This window comes from Mycteria americana, chromosome 11 (genome assembly GCF_035582795.1).
Source record: "Mycteria americana isolate JAX WOST 10 ecotype Jacksonville Zoo and Gardens chromosome 11, USCA_MyAme_1.0, whole genome shotgun sequence".
Taxonomy (NCBI): domain Eukaryota; kingdom Metazoa; phylum Chordata; class Aves; order Ciconiiformes; family Ciconiidae; genus Mycteria; species Mycteria americana.
Window position 1 is genome coordinate 17,016,300 of NC_134375.1, and position 21,303 is coordinate 17,037,602.

Consider the following 21,303-nt stretch of genomic DNA (forward strand, 5'->3'; position numbering starts at 1 on the left):
TGGTGCCTGACTGATGCTAATGCAGGGTATGAGCTTAGCTCAAGCGCCCCAACTGGGAGTGTGGAGAGCAGGAGCAAGTGTGGGCTCATTACCTGACTGCTTTACCTTTGCCCAGAGCCCCATTTGCCGAGGACTCCTGAAAGGTTGAGACACCTGAAGAGCAAAAAGCTGCAGCCACTGGAAATAGGGGCTGTCTTTTAATCCTGGGAAGACCTGAGATACTGGACTTAAGAAGAGCAAGCTCATTTGCAGAACTTTCTAAAATCTTATTGGCTATAACTTTCTGAGTCTTTCTGCAGTTTCAGTTGCACTAATAGAGAAGTCTGGCTTTGTAAATGGAAGGAGTTGAAAAATAGCACCAATAAAAACTGTAACGCTCTCAAACATTTTAAAAATAGTGCTTCTGTAAAAGATGTGGCATTATATGCTGGGGCAGAGTGTAATAAAGATTTCTACTAGTGCTCTTCACAACTCAGTTGTAAGCTGTACAGCTGTCCCAAATTCTCCTGATAAAGCCTTTCTACCTGTATACATCCCTATAAATGTATTGCCTCATGCATATATAGATGTGTACGTTTTTCTGTGTTTGTAGCTGCAATATGCATCTGTAAATTCATAGTGAAACAGTCATGTACATGTGCAAGTTATTTAAGCAAGAATATATGCTTATTTGTGATGTTCTGCTGCATATAAGGAACATGAAGACTGTAATGGAAAGCAGCAATAGATTTAACCATCCCCTTGGCTTCTTTGGGCAGAGACTTGAGCGCCAGCTTCATCTGCTTTGAAATCCTTGCAGGTATCGTGCCGCTGTCCTGGTGATCAACACCAATACAGGAGTTATGCCAAAAAACTATGAATGCTTGTTCTGATAGGTGGCCCTGCTCTTAACATTGAGACAGGACTATAGCTTTCTATAGCACGTTGTAAAATAGAGCACCTTCTGGAGGGACGTCATATTCTTGATCATACTTATTGTAATTGCAGGGGTCGCTTACATGTAGAATCAATGTAAGGAAAGTGTCTACCATGTCAAACAGTATCTGACCTGCTGGCAGGAGGTACACTGTGGACCACCATTTGGAAACTCTTGCATCCCGCTATTGCCTCTGTGATCTGCTGCTTCAGCCTCTTGCTAGCCAAAAGGTGGTAACACAGCCGTCTGCCATCAAGTGCTATAGTTTGTGATAAGGTGAGGGTAGAGGAAGCCATCCCTGCTGTTTTCAGGCCAAGTGCAGAGAAAGAAGTTTATAGAGGAAAATAGCTCTGCTTAGGACCTAAAATATGGAGTAGATTAACTTGAAAGTCTCTTCTGGCTTTTCATTGTCAAGTGAAAGGTAGTTTCACGGTAGATTTATTTGCCTTGTTTTGCAGCAAATGCATTATATATAGCTTGGCTTTTATTTCTCTTGATCTAGGTGGAAATAGCTTCTTTTAAATGCAGCCTTTCCATCTTGAAGGTCAATTAAAACAGGTTGGAGGTCAGATAAAAGGGACAGAACATTTGCTTCTTGGTGTATCTATTTCTGTAATGTTATCAGTGCATGTGGTTTTATTTCTAGCATTTTGTTCCAAGGCTTCCTCTAAGACTGAACAAATTGAGTCAGTTGGATGCAGTACAGCTTCCAATTTGGGGTTAGAAATCCATTAAATTGCTTGGTGCTTTATTGGCAATACAAAAGTGCTTGGAATGAAAGTGCATTATGATTGGACATTGATTACTGAAAAGGGGAGAGGGTGGATGCCTGTGTAAACCACACACCTCCAGCCAGGATGGCCAGCTTAGGCTTTTTTAGCTTAAAATGTGCATGTTTTGCCCTTAAAATGCTGTTCTTTATTACAAAGAACAACTATTTTTAAACTGAAAATGAAGAGCTGTCTGCCATGTGTTTTTCATACCTCTGGGGGATTAGATCTGGCTCTGCAACATGCAGTGCTGCCAGCCAGTGACTGCCCCATAGGTAACTAGTCCTTTAGCTGATGCTTTGAGGTTATATACCTCATTCCTTTCCATGTGCAAGATCTTTGGATTCAGTCAACCTCCCAATTTCAGCCCATGGCATTGAAAAGCGCAGGGAATGTCCTTGGGTGGATTTTAAACTGAGTAAGTTGATGGTGGGCATAGCAAGGAGTCCAGTGTTGTAATCCCATTCGGACTGCTGCTAGGATCAGAAAGGGATTTATTTTCGCTGTAGAAAGCTGCAGAGTTGTCTGGGTGTTTTGTGAGACCAGGGTTATTGCCACCACATGGGAAGAGGGAACCAGAGCCAGGAGTGACGACCACCACCTCTGTCCTGGCAGGTACAGCTGAGTTGGCTGCTTTGGCTCTGGTCAGTTAGCTTATTAAACTTTGCAGCAGATCTAACAAGACAAAGCTTCAAGTGAAAATCTCAGCAGATGTGTTTCTTGGATGGCAGCACAGCAGATGCACTGGGTGGCTGATGAGGAGCAGCCACTGGTGAAACAGCAGTGTAGCGTGGCCAGCTTGGGCCAATGGAGAATGGGAGAACAGCAGTTCTTTCTGGGAAATGCCTCTTTGTTTTTGCACCGTTCCACTGTACAAGGACAGGAGGTGATGAAGTCCCTCTCCAGGGTGTTAAAAACCAGTGTCAAACACAGAAGAGGCAGGAGCAAGATGGTGAGCCCCCATGCCCAAGCTGCAGAAGAAATCTGCATGCTGTTTTTCTAAGACTTTTTTTTCTTCCCTGACTCTTTGCCTGACTAGTCTTAACCAGTGCACAAATATTCCTTTGTGCTGCTTCCAAGCAAGCCTGTTTTTTGGGGGTAGATCAGTCCTTCCTGATTAACTATTAATAAGAAGAACCATGAGAGAATGAAGCGCTGAGCAAACACTGTGGGAGCAGATTGCCTGCCCTCTCTCCACCATTAATGATTGACCGGGCTCTGCTCAGGTGCGGCTGGGTGGTGACGTGCCCCGTGCTGCCACTGGACGGGGCATGGCCGAGCCCTGCTCGCCGCGGGCTCCGCAAAGGGGCGATGCCAGATGCGTGCCGAAACTTCAGCATCAGGGTTTGGTGCTCTCCCTCCCTGTGGCACAGTGTATACAAACACGGTGCTGCTGATCAGTGGCACCATAAGAGCTGTGCCCAGTGAGGTATTTACTGAATTAATATTTCTGATAAATAAACTGTGGTGGTGGAGCGATGGAAAAATGTCGTCTTGGCTAGTTAAGCGCTCTGAGCTTACCAGAAATGCTTGCGGACATGATTGAAACCACTTGCATCCCCAAAGAGAGCAGAGCACATTACAATTCTGTGTTTTAGGAGAAAACATATCTTAAAATACGGGTTATTGGATATTATTGAATGATTGTTGACCTCAGTTGTTTTCTTAAATCGTGGAAAATTCTGAACAGTATTTGGGGAGTTTCTGAATTATCTCTTTTCCATCTGTACTTGACCTGTAACCCACAGCTGGATTTTGCAGTGTCATGTGGTGGGAGGGTTAGGTTGCCAGCAGTTGAACGTATTGCTGTGGTCCTTTCCAAGCATCTGAAAAAGCTAAAGGTTTAACATGGTTTATCTGCTGTGAGTACTTGTGAAAAATTGCACAACTTTCAGATGAAAATATTTGTTTTGCAGAAGTAGTAGTTTTTGCAACTGTAAATAGCACTTAATGCTGACTTATCAATGTAGCTCTTGTTATTAGTTAATGGAGGCTTAGCAGTCGTTCTAAGGTAGACATGTATAGTAAATTATATAGTTGTTAATCCTCAATAAATTGGTTTAGTATGTTGAATACACAGTGGGGAACCTTAATTGAAAATGTTAGTAAAGAAGTCATGGCCTTTATTGATTTGCCGAAGAAACACAGTGGTGATGGAAGCAGGAGCAATTTGTTTCACGAGTATTTTGTTTATGAGCTAGGCCTCCAGCCTTTGCTTCAGCGGTTTAAGACAGTGTGCTTTGCCCTGTGGAGCCAAAATCACTGAGAAAGAAATTTGCCATCAAATTGGAAAAAGGGGAGTTTGCTCTTACGCAGTGGAACAAACAACTTGCAGAGTTTTGGTTTTAGGATATGTCTTTCTCATGACAGTAGGTAGCACTTTAATTAAAACAATAAACCCAGAACAAACCCTATGGGTGTCTGGGCAGATGAAGGGTGGAGTTTTATTTGTGGGTTAACAAAAAAACCACTTCCACATCCTGCTTTTCCTTCCAACTTCTTACCTGTCACAGGTGGCAAACCAGGATTGCTTTATGTTAAATTAAATACAGTTATTTTTATTTAGATGTCTGTGCCCCCTTTGAAATATGTTTTTGCTTTGAGGCAATCCTTGCAGCTGATGGCTCTGTGTGTTTTGGAGAGGATCAGTCTCCTTCAGGCAGTGTGGCTTAATAGAAGCAGCAAATAAAGTGAAAAATTGCTGCAGTTAAATACTGCCTGCTCTAACCCTTGCAGCATCCCCTGTTCCCTGCCTACAATACTGCCTTTGACTGGACTGTCTTATTAGGACTAGAGTAACAAGCAATCCTAATAGTAGGGTTTGTAGCCTCAGTAACTGTGGGCCGTGTGGCTGCTGCTAGTATTTTTTTTCAGAAGTGGAGAAAATGTTGAATAGTTTGTCACATCTCCTCCTCGCTTGCTTTGTCCTGCTGTCTTCTGTTGGGTCGGATCCTTCCTGGCTGCCAGGAAAGGGAAAGGCTGTACGTGTCCCCAGCCACGAGCACTCCTGGGGCCAGTGGGGCACTCTGAAGAGACAAGGGCCCGCAGTCCTCCCTCTGCCACTGAGGCCATTGGATGACTTTCAAATTACTTCACTTCTTGAAATCTCACTTTACTTTTTCTGGAGCATGGAGCAGTTGAAATACTGAGAAAACTCTTGTTGAGTGGACCAGGATCAAGCCTTGGTGAAGTGAGTATCCTCCTGTCTCCTGATGCTGCAGAGACATAGCAAGAGGTCTGTAAGCACCTGAGGTACCCAAGTGTTTCGCACATATATTGTGGTGTACTTGCATGTGTGTGTGATTATGTAGATTAAGTTGAAGCTAGTCTGTCTTTCATTCTTTAAAAAAAAAAAAAAAAACCACATTTGTGGTGTTCGGAAGAGATGGCCTTCCAAGCAAAAATAAAAAAAAAAGGGGGGGGACAGAAAAGAACTCCACTTTAGTTTTGCTAAGGTTATTAAAATAGGAGGAAATAGAATCCTAGGTTTTGTCAAAACACATTTGTGTAAACTGAACAGGGCCTAAAATAACCTGACACTGCCCTTTTTAAAGAGACAAATAGGCCTGTAAGAGCTCCTTGTTGTAGGAGATTTGGAAGCCTCAGCAGCAGCATGGTGTTACCCAGTGCTCCTGCAAAGGGCTTCTCTGCCCTTCCTCACCCACCGAGAGCATGGTTGCTCTCCCGTGCTGCCTGTTGGAGCCAAGGAGCTGACAATGATAGAGATATTTACGTTTGCAGCCTCACGCGAGCAGACTAGCTCTGGTGGTTGCTTACCAGGCTTGTATGCGCAGGCGTCTTTATGTGCCAGATGTGTGGTCTCTGCGCGCTTGTGAGCGGAAACAGTTGTGAGTGCAGAGTGGCAGAGGAGGAGGAAAAGGCCAGGACTGAAAATGTGTCCCTGAAAGTTACTTGGAGATAAGAAGATAATTCCCTAATTCCTTGAACCATATCAACCGCATGCTAAATTACATTGTAGTCCGGCACAATGCTTCTCAGTGATGTGGTTTTAATTAGTATTCTTTGCATTAATGGCTGCATGCATCTGCTGGAATCGGGTGGTATTGACTCTTCGGTGATCATGCTACAGGAATTTCCTTTAGACAGTATTGTTGGTCATGACTGAGAGTGATTCATGGTGCAGTTTTGTTGGTGTCTGGATGACCTCTCAAAGTTTGTCTTCACTGTCAAATTAGCTCATATTATGGCTTGAGGGTTGCCCTTAAGTTGACTCCCTTCTGCACATAAAGCCCATTATATGAGCAGGCTATTAACCCAAGCTAATATGATGCTGCTGCTGCTAATTTGAGCTAGGGCGTAAGTAAAGCCTGAGTGAGCACATTCGCTTAGATGCTAACAGGACCTCTCAGTGATGGGGCACAGCTTCACCCACGTGGACACTGCTTGTCCTTCCCGTGTCCTCCAGAGCCCCCTTCTTGTCTCCAAAGCACTTATAGCAGCAAGCTGGGACATTCACCTCTGTGGTGCCCTGTGTTTTGTTGCTCTTATCTCCTTTTAAGAGGCAACTCTTGCTGATGCTTGGTGTGGGACATTTCTATGCCCCAGCAGTGTCCCTTCTCTCGTACGCGGGGTGCCTTGCACAGGCAGGCAGAGCTCCTTGGGGTACACTGCAAGAGAAATCATGAGGGCTGCTTAATGCAGCCATGGGTTCCCCAGAAACGTGAGCATCCCAGAGGCTGCACAGCCTGGTCAGTCCGACCATTGGAGTATTGGTCAGCAGTGTGAGAGCTCATGTTTGAGGCTGGCTGAACTGTGAGATGTAGCATGGGTGCAGAGCCCTTCCATCTATCCTTCAGCAAAGATGTGTTACTGTTCTTTGTCCTTCCTGACCGTAGGCCTGTTATGCTGAGTTTGGGAGCAGTGGAGTAGAGGTGAGGGTGATGAGAGAGATGAGGGGTGTAGGAATCTCTGGTTTTCTATCAGTTTATCAGGTGGATTCAAAGGGAACCCAGGAATGGTCGTGATGGGTTGGGTCAGTGATTCCCCAAGTCCAGGCTCCCACTTCTGGCACTGCATCAGCCACTTAAAAAGAATCCACAAGAAATCCTCCAGAAGGTAATTCAGAACTGCACATCCAGTATGTGAAAGCTCCTTCGGACTCTCATCACTGTGGTGGCTTATACAACTCAATCTAGTGGCCATTTGTTTTAGGGGGAACTGAAAAAATCCCATTTAAGGGAAGGTGTTGCCATGCAATGCAGCTGTGGGTAGCTGGCACTAGTGGCAGTAGCTATTTGGCCACTCTTCCCTCAAGTGGGTAGATTCAGGGCCTGTCTTGCGCACAAGAGAAAAAAAAATGGACTAAAGCTGTTTCCTTCTGTCCTTACAGTCTATACAACCGCTGATCGCTTTGTGCTTCAGTGTTAAGCCTTGCATGTCACTGCTTATGAGGACTCTACTAGCTCTCTGAGAGCTTACAAGCTTGTTCAAAAGAGAAATTCAAGTGTGCTTTCTTCTCTGCACAGCTGTATGCTTCTAGCATGAGCACTGTGCTCCCTCTCTTGTTCCCCTGGCCCCCATCCCCAAGCTAATTTAGCTGCAGCCATGCTTTTCATACCCAATCAAGTGTGCATGGGGCCTCCATTCCAGTGCTGTAAAGCCATCTACAAACATGTGGGAAGAGGATGGTGCCTATTCAGTAAGCTGTGGACTAGGCAGCTATCTTTCGACAGATTAGCCAGAGGAATTTCTATTGCAGGGCTCGATTGTTCTGGGCCCTCGGCTCCCTTTTGTGCAGGAGCAATGAAAAGTTGTGTTATGACAATGGTTGACAAAGTGTTTAATGAAAGCCACAGTTGGCAGTGGCGGAACTTTGAGCCATCCTCCTTTTCTCCAATGCCTGTCATCAAAAGGTGCAGAAATGCTTTTGACATAATCTTCTGCACTGACAGATAAATGGTTTTGACGTAAGGGTCGGAAACCTTCACCTCACCGAACAGAATTCCGCCATCATCATGGTGAGCAGAGACCAGGAGCCACAGGTCTATCTGTTCCTTTGTCTCGCGAGTCAGCCAGGCACCTCTGTTTTCAAAAGAGGTGGCTTTGCTCCACACTGGCCAAGTTCCCAAAGCAGAGCCAAAACTTCTATGAATTCCCGGTCTACACCACACCTTGCCCAAGGAGGCAGGATTGGCATCTCATGATTCAATGAGCTGACTGATCCCTCCTCGCTGGCAAGCAGGACTCTCTAGGTGACAGCATTATTACTTTCGGGAGGTGGTTTCAAGGCAGGCTATGTACCTGGTTGTATTTAACACAGCTTTCCTTTCAGTCTCTGCAATGTTCAGTGATCCACAGTGCCATTTTCTCAATGCTAACTAAAGGCAAACACTGCTTTCTTATTTAGAGACTGGAATGGATGAATAGACAGAACAGGGCCCTTCCCATATTGATTTAACATGCTCTCAGTTCCTGATCGTGGGCATCTTAGTGACAGGAGGGGAAAAACCCTACATTGGATTAGCCAATACAAGGAAGACTTGAAGTATGCAATGGATAAATAATGTGCAGACCACTTCTCATGCCATTAAGTCAAAATAAAGTTTAAAAAAAAAATCCAGACTTTTGACCAGGTTCTATTTAGCAGGGGAAAAAACAATCTGAATGTTAGGGGCCACTCAGGTTGGTGGCTCTGCTCTGTCTTTGCTATCTGTAGAAGCTTCTAACCTTTGTAGGATGCTTCCCTGAACTTACAGCCCAGGCTCCTCTTGTCCAGGGTTTATGTAGGTTGTCTGTTGAATTCTGTTTTCTTTCCACAGTTGCCTCAGAGGGATCAAAATATCCTTCCGTGAGTAACTCCACAGAAACATGTGCCCATGCAGTGAAGCAGGCAGGACAGTGGGCAGTCTGCTTTCTGGGTGGGTATGCCCACCCTCAGGGACAGCTAACCCTGTATGTAGATGCAGGTGCCAGGAAATGGGCTGACTGCATGCCAAAGACATGGTCTCTTGGGACTGGTATAAAACACTGTAGATGATGCTTTATAAGCTGCCACTTTGAAGAGATGCCCAGCACCTGAGATAGCTCAGATAGTGTAGGGCAGTGCTGATTTGGGAAAGGACAGGGTTTTGGCTTTGGGTTTTGAGGGCTCTATTTCTTTGAAGAAGACATCTTGGAATACTGATGGCAGAAACATTGGCTCAGCGTGAGCCATTGCACAACTGCATGGCATCAGACCAAGGGGCTCCTTGAGAAGGAACACATTCTGTGCTATGGGAGAGCAGAAACATGACTGTTTCCAGCCACAGGACAGCTGTGCCCCCAAGCTTAACATCTCCAACCAGCCTGCATTGCTGGTCTGCTTGGCCCGGAGAGGCCGAGCTGATGGGGACGTTACAGCCCCTGCAGCGCTTCGTGCACTGCTGTACATTGGGGACCCATACTTTGTGGTGGGGGAGTGTCTTGTGCACCCATGACCTCAAGTTTTGAGTTCCCTTCTTTATTTGCATTACTGGAGCCCAACCAAGATTGAGGCCTTGTTTCATCAGCATCGGGCAAACCGAGACAATATCTACCTCAATTTTATTTACAGTCTAAATAGACAAGACAGACAAAGGATGGCTGTGGAAACAAAGGCTCTGGAGAGGTGATGTGACATGACCGGGTCACCCAGCAGGAGATTGAGAGGCAGGAATAGACGGAGGTTTCCCGACTCCTGGTCCCAATGATCTATCTATTGGAGCACGTTAATTCTTTCTCCCATTTGCATGCTGTGACTAGCATGCCAAGTACTGTCTAGTGAGGGGATCTGAGTTCTGGGAAGCACATCCTTTGATTGCTAATGCTTCGGGCTAGAAATTCCTGGGCTAGAATTTAATGTAAGTTAAAATACAGCTAGTCTCAGAAATTGAATAAACTTTATTTTGGTGTACCTATTTAATTTCCAGTCTCCTGTTTCACACTGACTCTGTATTTCTAGCTTTCGTTTCTCCACTGACTTCTGAACAGCGTATTGTGTGTTTGAGGATAGCTGGCAGTTAGGGTGGGTAGCGTGGGGAGGACTGAAGACTTTGGCATACAAGAAGGTGGAGTTCACCTGTATTTCTGCAGCAACCATTGGAAAGTCTTTCTGTTGCTGGAGTAGGCAAAATATGGTTGTGCTATCTGAAGAGCCAGCTACTTGTGCAGTGCCTTTGATGTTCAGACTTCTCGAATGGCAGCAACAATAATCAGTTGCTTTGGGTGATGTTAAACCATGGCCGTGAAATCCCTTAATTTACTAAGACCTTTGTTTTTTCACTTTTGAACTTCTGAAGTTGACTTGAGCATTGGCTAAGCCAGGGATCTGTTCCCTTTGACAAGTGTAGGGATGATCAGTTTGGTGCCTGTGATTCTTAGTGCTCGGTTCATAAAATAGCCTCTTAGCCTATTGCAGAGGAATGTTTTGAGGATAAATACGTTACCTTAAGAAATGCAAAGATTTGCAGCAATAGAAGGCATAGAAATACATTAAAACAGATGGATTCGTGCACGGTCATGACCGTGGTTGTATTTCCCCCTCGCAGTTTGTCACTAGTATTTCTGTGTCAGCTTTATCTTTATTGCGTTGAGCCTATAGGACATTACCTGTTGTATTTTCTCTTTGCCTGTACATCAGGCAGGGACAAGCTCCAACCTGATTTTGCTGTGTGGTTTAAAAAAAAAAAGTAGTAATGTAATCTGTGGGCAAATTGCACTTTAATTCATAATTGTGCGATGAATATGGACTTGGCTTTCAAATGCACTCTGAGTTTAAACTGCAGTTTGACTTTTATTTAGATAAATGCCTTTGAGTTCATAGTGAAATGGATATCTGCTGTAGGCTGATATTGATTTAAAGGTCTCTCGAGTGTTTTAAAAGACAGTAGGGGCTTACAGGACAGCATATTTTAAAACTAGATGCTTGGTTAGGTTTTACACTCCTGTGTAGCTTCACATCTAGATTCTGTTAAGAGCCAGCTTATGTTGTTGACTTGTAGAGCCTTCTTTCACAGCAGGTATTGGCAAAAAATTGAATGTTTTGGGCAAGATGCAAGGAGCCATCTTCAGAGCTGGCTGCTCTGAAATGATGGGGAGCGGTGTGTGTGAGAACTATCGAATGGTTCCTGTGTGCAGGGGAATGCTTTGAGGACTTCCCATAAATGCATTGTAGGAGGGCAAGTGATCAATAATTGCTTTTTAGCTCGAAAGAGGTATTTATCGCTTCCTGCTAATCATGTGAAGTTTTGTAGTCTTTCATGTCTTGGTGTTAGTAAGCATTGCTGTGGGCCTAGATTTCTCTTTGCATTGCCACAAAGTGCAGCGGGTTAGCATGAGCAATTAAAACAGGCGGTCTCAGTCTCTGCTCTTCTGGCAGCTGCCCTTTTTTTTGTGTCCTTCGGCTCTTGGGTCACATAGCATGGGTAAAAGTTCAGTAGGTGCTTTGGTGACTTAGGTCCTGTTTACCTGTTTGGGCTCCAGACCTGCTTGGGTTCTGTGGGCACAGCTTTAAAACAAAGAAAACACACAAAACAGGGAAGATTGGCCAGTTTTCTAGTCAGACTGGCTTGGTGGTTTGAATAAGCAGCTGAATGTTTGAGGCCTTATCTAAAATCAGGCCATGAATCTTTTGGGTCATGTTCAGAGGTGCAGTAAGAGGGTGTAACCTCCCTGCAGAGGAGACAGGAGCGTTGAATTTTACCCAGGATAATATTCTAGAGCAGGGTGTGGAGCAGGGTAAAATTAAAGTAGGTCCCCCTCACAATTTCCTTTCAACTTATTGTGGTTGCTTTTCTGCTACCACCCATCAATTTGCCTCCTCCCTCTTTAGATTACACGCTCACAGGAACATGCCAACACTGCATACATCATGTTAATTAGGCCATTTGTTAATTGCTGCATCATTAGTCATTTGGTCTTAATTGTTCTGTGCTCTCCTGGTAAGTCCCTAGCTGCAGGTTTGACCTGTTGTGTGTGGTGTGCTGATAATGCATATCTTGGAGGGGAGACTTTGCTTTCGCACTGTATGATGCTACAGCAGAGCATGGCAAAACTCATGCTTGTGGTTTTCGGAGTCAGTACAGTATTTGCATTATTTCATCTGTTTGCCCAGTCCTCGCAGTGCGTTCCTTCCAGATGCACATTGAGCTCTGGCTGTATTCCAGAGGCAGGTCTGCTCTCCCACCAGGCTGTTTTCAGATAATACAGCATAATCTATTTGCCATCCATCAGTGAAGTGCTATAATATGATCTAGATTTGGACCGTCGGGTAGTTGGAAAGCATTGGTTGGGGTTGTTGAGGACCAAAGTGTGTACTACTATGTGACTGGCTGAAAGCTGTAATTGCTGATTAAAAAAAAATATTTAGTAGTATACTAAGAATATATTTTGTTTACACATAGTAAGTGTACATACCTGTGTGTGTGTATTTTGTATGCAACACATGGTGGCATATAAAAATACTCTGTGTGAATATAGCTATAAAATATTTAGCAGAAGGTTTGTTGATTGCTTCAGTTCAGGCTTTAATTTGTCAGGAAATATCCTATTCATCTGTGATTAGTTTTGTGGTTGTGAATAGCCAATAAAAGAATAATAAATGTAATTGTGTAATATAAAGACAAATTAAAACCACACTAATGCAACAGAGGAAAAAGCTTAGGGAGAGCTAGATAACATTTTGATCATGAACTAAACTGATTCACTCATTCAGCAGAAAAGTGCTGCTCTGCCATATTTAAGTACTCTTTAAAAAAAAAAAACCCAAACCAAAACAGACACAACACTCCTAGTGCAATCCAGAATAATTAAGACGACTGTGTTTTGCTGAGCACAGTAACTGCAGTATGCTGATCCCACTGTCTTTTATTTTAACAGAAACATGAGCTACAACAAGTTGACGGAGATTGATCCTTCTGCCTTTGCAGGGCTGTCAAACCTGCAGGAAGTGTAAGTATTCTTTCAAAGGTTTTAATTGTATTTTGCCAAGGCAGCTTGTGGGCCAGGAGGAAACTGTACATAGTTTCCTAAGACAGTACCTTGCTTTAGCTAACTTGAATGAGCAGATCTGACTTGGTTTGCAAGGTTTTTTTCCTCCATATTATACCTGTGCTTTTTTTTTTTTTTTGAACTAATCAGTTAGAAGAACACAACATCCCAATTAAAACAGCATAGCTGTTATTGGAAATCATTGGAGTTTGCCTCTCTGTCTTGTGCAATGCTGTGAGGGAGCAGTTCAGCTAACACACCTGAACATACACACAAAGCTCCTTGCTGAAAGGATAACCCTGAAGCAAGGCAGAACAGCCTGGATCATGATACCTGATGCCAACCTAACCCAAATCTCCCAGGAAACAAAGGTGTAGTGTAGTGGATAACAAAGCACTTAACTGTGTCTCCTCCTCTCTCAGACTTCTGTGCTCCTTTTGGAACCAGAACAAATTCTGTTTGAAGTCTGCTACGAGAGGCTAAAACAGCAGAGCTGTCTTCTGCTTTGGTGGGGGAAGAGAAGGGGCTGGTGAAGGTCTGAGTGGCTGTGCCAGACCCCCGTTGCTGGTAAAAAAAACCTTGTTTGGGCAATCACAGGGTTTTGTAGGTCCTGATCTGTGTAAATGCTCAGCAGTTACACTCGCAGAGGAGCTGTGCTTGTCAGCTATTCACAGGGATTCCTGGAGCTCTGATTTTGGGGTTTGAAAAATGAAAGTGACTAAAATTGCAAGCGGTGGGTTGAGGTAATGAGCTCGTGTTTGAATGTTGAATCGCTGGCATACTTGAGGTTTGGGCTCTGTTTGAAGAGCTACTGATGCCTCATGGGAAACTGAAAAAACATTTCCTTTCAGAAACAATACTGCACTCTGTGTATATCGTGCATTTTCTCTTGTCCTCTGTCTGTTTTCATTAAGTGTTGGCTCTGGGGCTTGTGGAGGGGCCAGATCCTGTGATTCTTAAATAGGCAAAAGTGTTTGCTGCAGCTGGAACTCTGCCTGACTGATGCCTGCAGGATTGGGCCATGGGGATTAATGTAGCATCTCTCCCCTGGCCTGATTGCGCCTGGCTCCCCTGCTTACACTAATAGTAGGGACTTGCTAGGGATCATGATTAGGTGAGGAATATGCATCAGGAATGACTGCAGTGCTCTGAAATCAGTTCATCATGATTATCCTAGAGAGCAGTCAGGGAGGGGAGAGAAAGTGATGCAGGTCAGCAAAATGCTGCCTATGGAATCTGTTTTCTCCACTTTTCTTTAAACTGTGGAAAGCCTTAAATTACTCTGCTTAAAGAAGAGAATTGCAGCCCTGATCCCATGAGACTTCAGAATTATCCTAACATGATTGTGGCTTAGCAATAGCTTTTATTTGTGGAAGTGCCTGAAGGCATGTGACTTCAGGGAGCGTGGGGCTGGGAAACGTGTGTGGCTTCTGGTTCCTTAGGTAGGAAGCTCCCTTGGCAAAGCACTGCACGTGTCAAGAGCAGGACAAGCCCTCACTGAACAGTCTGCTGCTAAAAAAGATGTCAGGGTTCGGGGGAGGTAAGTAATGCAGCCTGCAAAGTAATGGTGTAGATAAGAGCTGCTTGCTGTGTCAGAAAGGCAGGGTTAGGGAAAAGGGAGAGAGCAGAGGGGTGAGTTGGAGGGAAAGGGAGCAGTCAGAAATGGGAGACTGGAAGGGAGGCAGAGGTCTGGAGCAGAGCCTGGAAGGCAGGCTCTGGAAAGTGTGAGGGAGAAGCTCTATTAAAAGCCCTATCTACCAATCTTGGTTGCTTTTGAATAACAGCTAAACCACAGACCACTGAAATAAACTGCATTTCACAAAGAGAACCACATCTGTACTGCCAGAGCATCTCCTTTCTGAGGTTTTTTTTGAGCACTTTACAAACATTCATGAAACAGGCATCATGCTGTGGCATGTCTTGAGAGCAAGTCAGTGTTTTGCTGCGTGCACTGTGCTGCGCAAACTAAGTCGCCCTCAGGGAAAGAGATTGCCCCAAATAATAGATGCATTGATAAGACCTGAAACCTCCCATGATGCTTCAAACACTGTGTCTGTGGTTCCTGAGCATTACAGATGAGGCTCAAAGCTCTGTGTGTCTCTGTATGTGAATAATTAGTGTGATATATTTTGAAAACCTTTTGTTTTCCCTTGAAAATGTCTGCAAACCAAAAGATTTCAACTTCATAGCTTATCTTGGATGTTCTGTTTTGCTTTACTGAGATTGCAATAAAGTAATAGCTGTATTTACCCTACGCTTTTCCCTTTCCCTGGGTTTAGGCAGTTGTTTGTGTTTTTTGTTTGAGAAGCTTTTTTTCCTTAAAAGTTTAAGCCTGTGTGGGTTGAAATTTAGTGGCTCACAGTGATATGAAACTCTGTGATCTCACGTGCTGAAATAAGTAGCTGATGGAGGCTCAGGTGGTAGGGGCTGGAGTGGGACATTACTTTCCTTCAGGACACCTATACTTTCTCTCATCCCGTTTAGCGGCCCCTCTAATGACAACCTCCTGGGGACCATCCATTCTTGTACCTTGGTTGAAAGGGTGGGATGGAGGGTGCTGTTGTGTCCTGTGGTCCTTTCTGGGGTTTCCTCGGGTCATACGGATCATGGGATCCATGAAAGCAATGGTTGCATGGCTCTCGGGTTTTCCAAGTTCATTTGTGACAAAGAAGTAGTAACTGCTAAAATTCCTCTCCAAACAACTCACCTTTTATTTTCTAAAGTGCCTTTCACTGAAAGCTCTGGAGAGCTGTGCTATTTTTGAGCAGGCTCCATTTCAGCTTGACACCAGCCTGGCAACTGGACTGTAAATATTTTATATGGGTGGCCCCCCTCCTTCTCTGCCTTAGCATCCAGAGGCAGCAGGTTTGTGTCGTCAAAGGGGAGGGCTGGGGAGGAGAAAGGAGACTGCAAGTTTAAATTTGTTCAGCTTGGCTGTTCTGTTTTGGGGTTTTTTGCCTTTTTTTTTTTTTTTTTTTTTTTTGTTCCTTTACATGGGGGAAGGGGAAGATGAGAGGGAAATCCCAGGCAAATACCGAGCTTGGCTGTCTCCTCTGCATTGGCAACTGGTGCCTGTGAGCCAAGAGGGAAAATGAGGTGGGAGAACCACTTCTGACCTGATGGGAGGCTGATATATGAAAATCACACTTATGTCAGAGGAGGGTTTGACCAGTTGTTAGATGCTGGTTGGTGTTGGAGCTGCTTAACCAGAGCTGACCCAGGCTAACGGAGGGTGGGCCTAATTATCCTTCTCCTGTGCCTTTCCAAAAGATGCTCAGTTGGCTGTTAGTGAAAACATGGCACAAATACAAGCATTTTAATGCTCTTTCCAGCTTGCTTTGTACCTTTGAAAGGTCTAGACCTTGCTATAATGTGAGCAACAACGAACTTTTAGTTGCAAAGTGGAGCTCCTTCCTGAATTGCAATGCATCTGGCTTTTTTCCCTTACATTTAAAGGTACGGGTATAATGTCAGAGGTAGAGCTGAGGCTGAGGCAAGCTTTTATCCCAGCAGTGCCTGGAACTCCTCATGAAATCAAATATCTTGCCTGCTCTCAGAGGAGTCAGAAGGAAGTTCTGGGATGGATGTATCACTGCTCTCTCCCACCTGCCAAAAACAGTTTTAAAGGAAAGGAAAAAAAGAAAAAAAAGCCCACTATAATTTAGGATTGCCCCAACTTGTGCCCGTGGCTTAGCACACCTCAGCTGCGGTGTGCTCCCCTGCCTACTACGGGATGCTCTGCTTCTTGCACCCGAATTGTGGTCTTTTCGAGATCCCCTGGCAGAGCCCCTGCAGAAGGGGAACGGTTTAAAGGCAGGCAGCAGAGACCCAGCGAGGCTCTGCCTCAAGCAATAGCGGATCGGAGGCGGCCGGGGGTCCAGGGAGCTGCCATGTGCTGCCCTGCTTGGCCTGGCAGGGACTTGGCTTTAATTGCTTCAGCATGTGGTGGCGGGGGGTGGGGGAGCAGGCAAGATGGCTAAGAAATTAGGTAATTTTCAAGCAGCCAGACAAGCGACTGTTACAGTAATTAATTGACTAATTCACCGTACAAACAAGGGCTCTTTAAACCAAGGAAGAGCCGGTCACATGGCAAGGATCTGCTTTCAGTCAGAAAAACACTTCAAACATTAGGCCATTGAAGGGGACACTTTTGTACCAGTGTTTCCAGGAATGGGGCCCTGTCTGCAATTGCCATTAGCCCCGGGGGGCTGCATGGTGCTCCCCAGCTGGCCGGCTGGAGCAGGTCACCTGGTTTTGGTGGCATTACTGCGCCCAGCGCCAGTTTTTTGTGTGTGTTGCTGGCTGTTTTTTGAGTGTGTGTTGCTGGCTTCGTGGGGCTGCCCTTGCAGGACTTCCAGAGCTTGGCCTGGTGCGGAGAGGAGGCCTGAGGCTGCCATTCTGCACCGCCATGGCACCCTGTTGGGCCCCCACGCCCTGGCCTGGCACGGAGGGGCGAGTGGGAGCTGCTGCTTGGGGAGCAAGTTAAATTCGTTGTCCTGAGGCAGCGGGACCTGGCTGCCTCGTGGCCGTGGGTGCACATAGTCCTCCTATCTCAGGCTTGGCTCCATGATGACTGTGGAAACTCAGGCCGATGGAGGGCTGTGGCACAGTGCCTTCCTTGGTGGCACTTGAACTTCACTTAAGGGAGTGGGTGGAAGGGGGAGAAAAGCCTTGCTTTTATAAAGAAGATACTATGGGACCAGTTATGGTGGCTGTCATTTATTAAAGGGTTGGGTTGGGAGGATAAGGTGGAACCATCAGAGAGACCCAGACAAACCCCTTGGGGTGGAGGCCTCTCGCAGAATGTCAGTGTTCCTGGAGTCGGGGGGGTTGGATAAGGAAGTGCTGCAGCCATCCCCTGCTCCCACATGCTTAGTCGTAGGCTGGTTGCTTCAACAATTAATTTCTGTTTGTTGCAGGCGACTGAACAACAATGAGCTGACTGCCATTCCCTCCCTGGGACCCACTGCTGCCAGTGTCCGCTCCTTCTACCTGTAAGTCGCTGCCGCCTCTTTCAGCGTTTGACCTTGGGCTGTTGTTTGTGGGGTAGGTTTAGCTGCTACCCCACAAACAGTTTGAAGCTCTTCAGACTTCATTATCAGGCTTGTTGGTGCCTTAATTAAGAAACGTCTTCTGGAGTCATGTGATTTACACGAGGTTGGGCTCAATGTTGTGCTTATGGTCAGTGGTAACTTACCTCCGTAAACTCCACAGTTGCATATTGAGTAAAATTTTGTTTTCTCATCTGCCTTTGGGTTTCAACCATTATGTCATACTTTTGCTATTGAAGGAGTACCTTTTCTTTATTGTTTGGGTTTTTTTCCCCTGGCCCTGTTCTGATAACTTCTTCTTTTCTCTTAAAGCCGGAGACTATTCACATCTTAATCTTCCAGGGAGCTCGTTCAAGACCCATTTTTATGGTCTCTTTCAACTTCTTTTCTTTTTTTTTTTCCTTTTGAGAGGGCGAATGGTGATCGCAAGGCTAGATTTGCAGAAGCTTTGAAGTTCCTAACTTTGGTAGTTTAGGTGCCTGCAGAAGTGTTAGACACCTCAGAGCCTTTGTGTATCTGCCGCTGAGGATCTTGGGTTGGGGATGCTGCTGAAGGGAATAAAGATGTTATAATATCACACTTCTTAGTACCTTAAGAGTGTGGATTTCTAAAATTATTTTTGCATGTGTCTGCTTGTAACGCACACCAAGAAGGAATTTTGCTGAGGTATGCATGATACCTCCCAAGTTCCTGGGAAGGGGAAGTGGTTGCTATAGCTAATATGGACTCCAGCAAAGTGTTTGAGCAGTTCAAGTGATGGCTTTCCAGCGTTCATGGCCTTGCAGTGTACACCCGCAGGCAGGTGTCCATATTTGCCATGGTTGGCTTCTCTTTGTAGTGGAAAATGCCCATGTCCATACCACCAGGTGATTGGCCTCTCATGCTCAAAAGCCTCCAACTTGGAGACAACCTTGATCTGTTGACTAAAAGTACACTCCTATTACTTAAATCAAGGACAGAATTGAGTGAAATGAATTGGCACTGTTCCTGCTCTTCCATTAGGCAGTGTTAAAATATGCAAAGCAGAACTACTCCCTCGCTGTCTTAATTCAGTTTAGGGATCTTAGCTTCAAATTGGTGCCCATACCTCACTCCTGGTGTGAAGTGAGTTTAGCTTTTGTTTGAGATACGGTGCCTTTGATCTGGTTCTTGGGTATACTGTGTTCCTCCAGAGCTTATGAAGAGCCAAAGCGCTCCTCTGCTATCATCAGTGCTGGATCTAACAAGTGTCTCTGTAAATGCATAAGTAACCACTTCACCTCCTGGGTGGAGGGGTGGCTTGTGTCTCAGCAGTTATCAGACCTGTCAAATGTGTCACATGCAGTTGGTGTGAAACCAGCTTGTTTGATTTCTGCCTCCTGCCACAGCCTCTCCCTGCTTGCGTGACCACATGTGAAGTCTGGATGTGTGATCTGGGGGCTGCTGGCTGCAGAGCAGGGTGGTAACTCCCTCTGAGCAGTGTCCCTTGTTTAAGGCATGATCCCCTGACATGAGGCCATCTGCCTGCCACTTGAACTGAGCTTACCAGGCTGCCACATAGCCCAGTGTGTTGGCTAGGCTGCCGCATAGCCCACTGGGATTTAAAAAACTCCAGAAATCTGATTTATGGGTGGAAAGCTTGCATACGACTTACCATCTAGGATATAGTTTTAGGCCCCCCAAATCGGCTTTTCTTTCTCACGAAGTCTATAAATGATCCGAGTTTCACAAGCCCCTGTTGTTATTTTTGCTATTAATTTAGCTGTTGGCAAAGGACCAAATTGCTAGAGCTTTGGGTTTTTTTATTCCTGAAATGAAATAAGCGGTTTGGAAAGGAGGAATAATGACTAGTGGAAGGCAGTAGATTTACAGCTCCTCTGAAATTTCAGAGTGGTGCAGAAGGAAGGGGAAGGTACAAAGCCAAATGATAAAAGGACGGTATTCTAAACAGACCTGCTTAGTATCGCTTTCCAGAAATCTGTATTGCTTTCCTCAGCTGCTACACATAAATAACTCTGATAGTGGGATTTGTAATGCTGCTGTCATACCTCTGCAAGAAAGATCTCTTTGTTTAGCTTGTTTTAGAGTGTGCCACTTTTTCCCCCCCTGCATTTCCTTTTAATTTTTGTCAGAGGTAAAAATAATCTGAAAGATGTTTTAAAGTACCTGCTTTAATCGATGTTGCTGACTAACTCACATTGGAATGATTTGCTGAGGAAGTGAGGCTTTCTCCATCCTTGGGAGCCTTTAAATCAATTGGATGGCTTCCTAAAAGATGGTCCTTTAGATCAACTCCAGGTCAATGGGCTTGATATGCAAATTGTTGGGTAAAGTTCTTTGGCCTTGTGTGATGTAAGGAATCAGATTATATGGTTGTACTGGTTTCTTCTGGCCTTCACATCTGTGAAGTAATAATTAGGGAGGCTGCCAAACCAAACCCAGGGTGAAGACTCATAATGAAGACTGTGTACTGAGAAACTGGTTTATGTTTAAGTATATAGTGTTACAGTGTATTCTTACTCCTAAAGAAAAATAAATACATTTCCTTTTTTTTTTTCAGTGTTTAGAAATGTGTGAAGTGTGTTTACCTCACAAACCTCTGAAGTAGGTTTTGTATATTGCATGTGGTTAAGTATCTCCAAAGGGCTATGAATGTATTATAAAAGCAAGGGTTGTATATTTGTCACTCAAAACAGGTCTTTTGAATGAGTTACTTTATCTCCTATTCTTTGTAAACTGGGGAAGAGACTTTTTCTCCTTTTGGTGCTGAGAGAAAGAAATCTGCCATACCACCAAGCTCAGGTTTTCCATAAAGGTTTTTTAATGAGCTTGATCACTTTGCATTCCCTGTTTTGGAGATTCCTGTAACTGTCTCCATCACCCAAAACTTGCTTGACCCCATGTGCATGTGGACTGTGGGCTGGCTATATATATGTAAGCATGTGGGAATCTGTTGGAGAGAGAATTCTCAAGGCTTTCTGCAAATTTTTCGATGTTTCAGGCTGCACGTGGATGTAGGCATAACATGTATCAAACATGCTATGCCCTAATTTACTGCCATGAAGTTTAGTTCAGTTTAATTATTCCTTGAAGAGTCAGTTTGTTTGCCTTGCATGTTGAAAATACTGCCAAATCATTCATCTCAACAAGAGCAAACATAAGGGACTTGATAAGGCTTTTAATAGAACAGAAGGGAAAAATAGTCTATGTATGGGTTACCAAATACAGACAGACATTAAATGCAAACATCTGTTAGTGCAAACAAAAGCCAGGAAATTCAGCTGGGAGGGGGGAGACTGAATCTGGATTCATTCCGAAATTACATCGGAGTAGCTGAGAGGAGAATCTTGCCTGAAATTCCCACAGCATTTGTAATTTAGCTACAGTTCCTAGACTTGGACATTTGGGAGTTGATGGCAGGATGTTTTCACTGACATGCTCTTGGCTGAGGATTTCCCTTCCCAGTGTTCTGCCGCAACTCAAGTGTGTTAACTCTGTAGGCTCTTGAAGACTCTGTTACCTGATCTGGTGGGGAAGGGGAGGATGGAAGAAACCATTTATTTGCAGCAGAACTGAGTCTGTTTATATCCAACTTCCTAACTAACTTGCATGGAGAGTCTCT

The 21,303-nt window shown here is 44.8% G+C and overlaps 1 protein-coding gene across 1 annotated transcript in view; it reads left to right on the forward strand.

Moving 5' to 3' along the window:
* LRIG1 (leucine rich repeats and immunoglobulin like domains 1) overlaps window positions 1-21,303 on the forward strand; it is a 93,249-nt gene that overhangs the window by 25,161 nt on the left and 46,785 nt on the right. Inside the window, 2 exon segments of the mRNA XM_075513614.1 lie at window positions 12,541-12,612; window positions 17,571-17,645. Coding sequence (XP_075369729.1) covers window positions 12,541-12,612; window positions 17,571-17,645 — 147 coding nt within the window.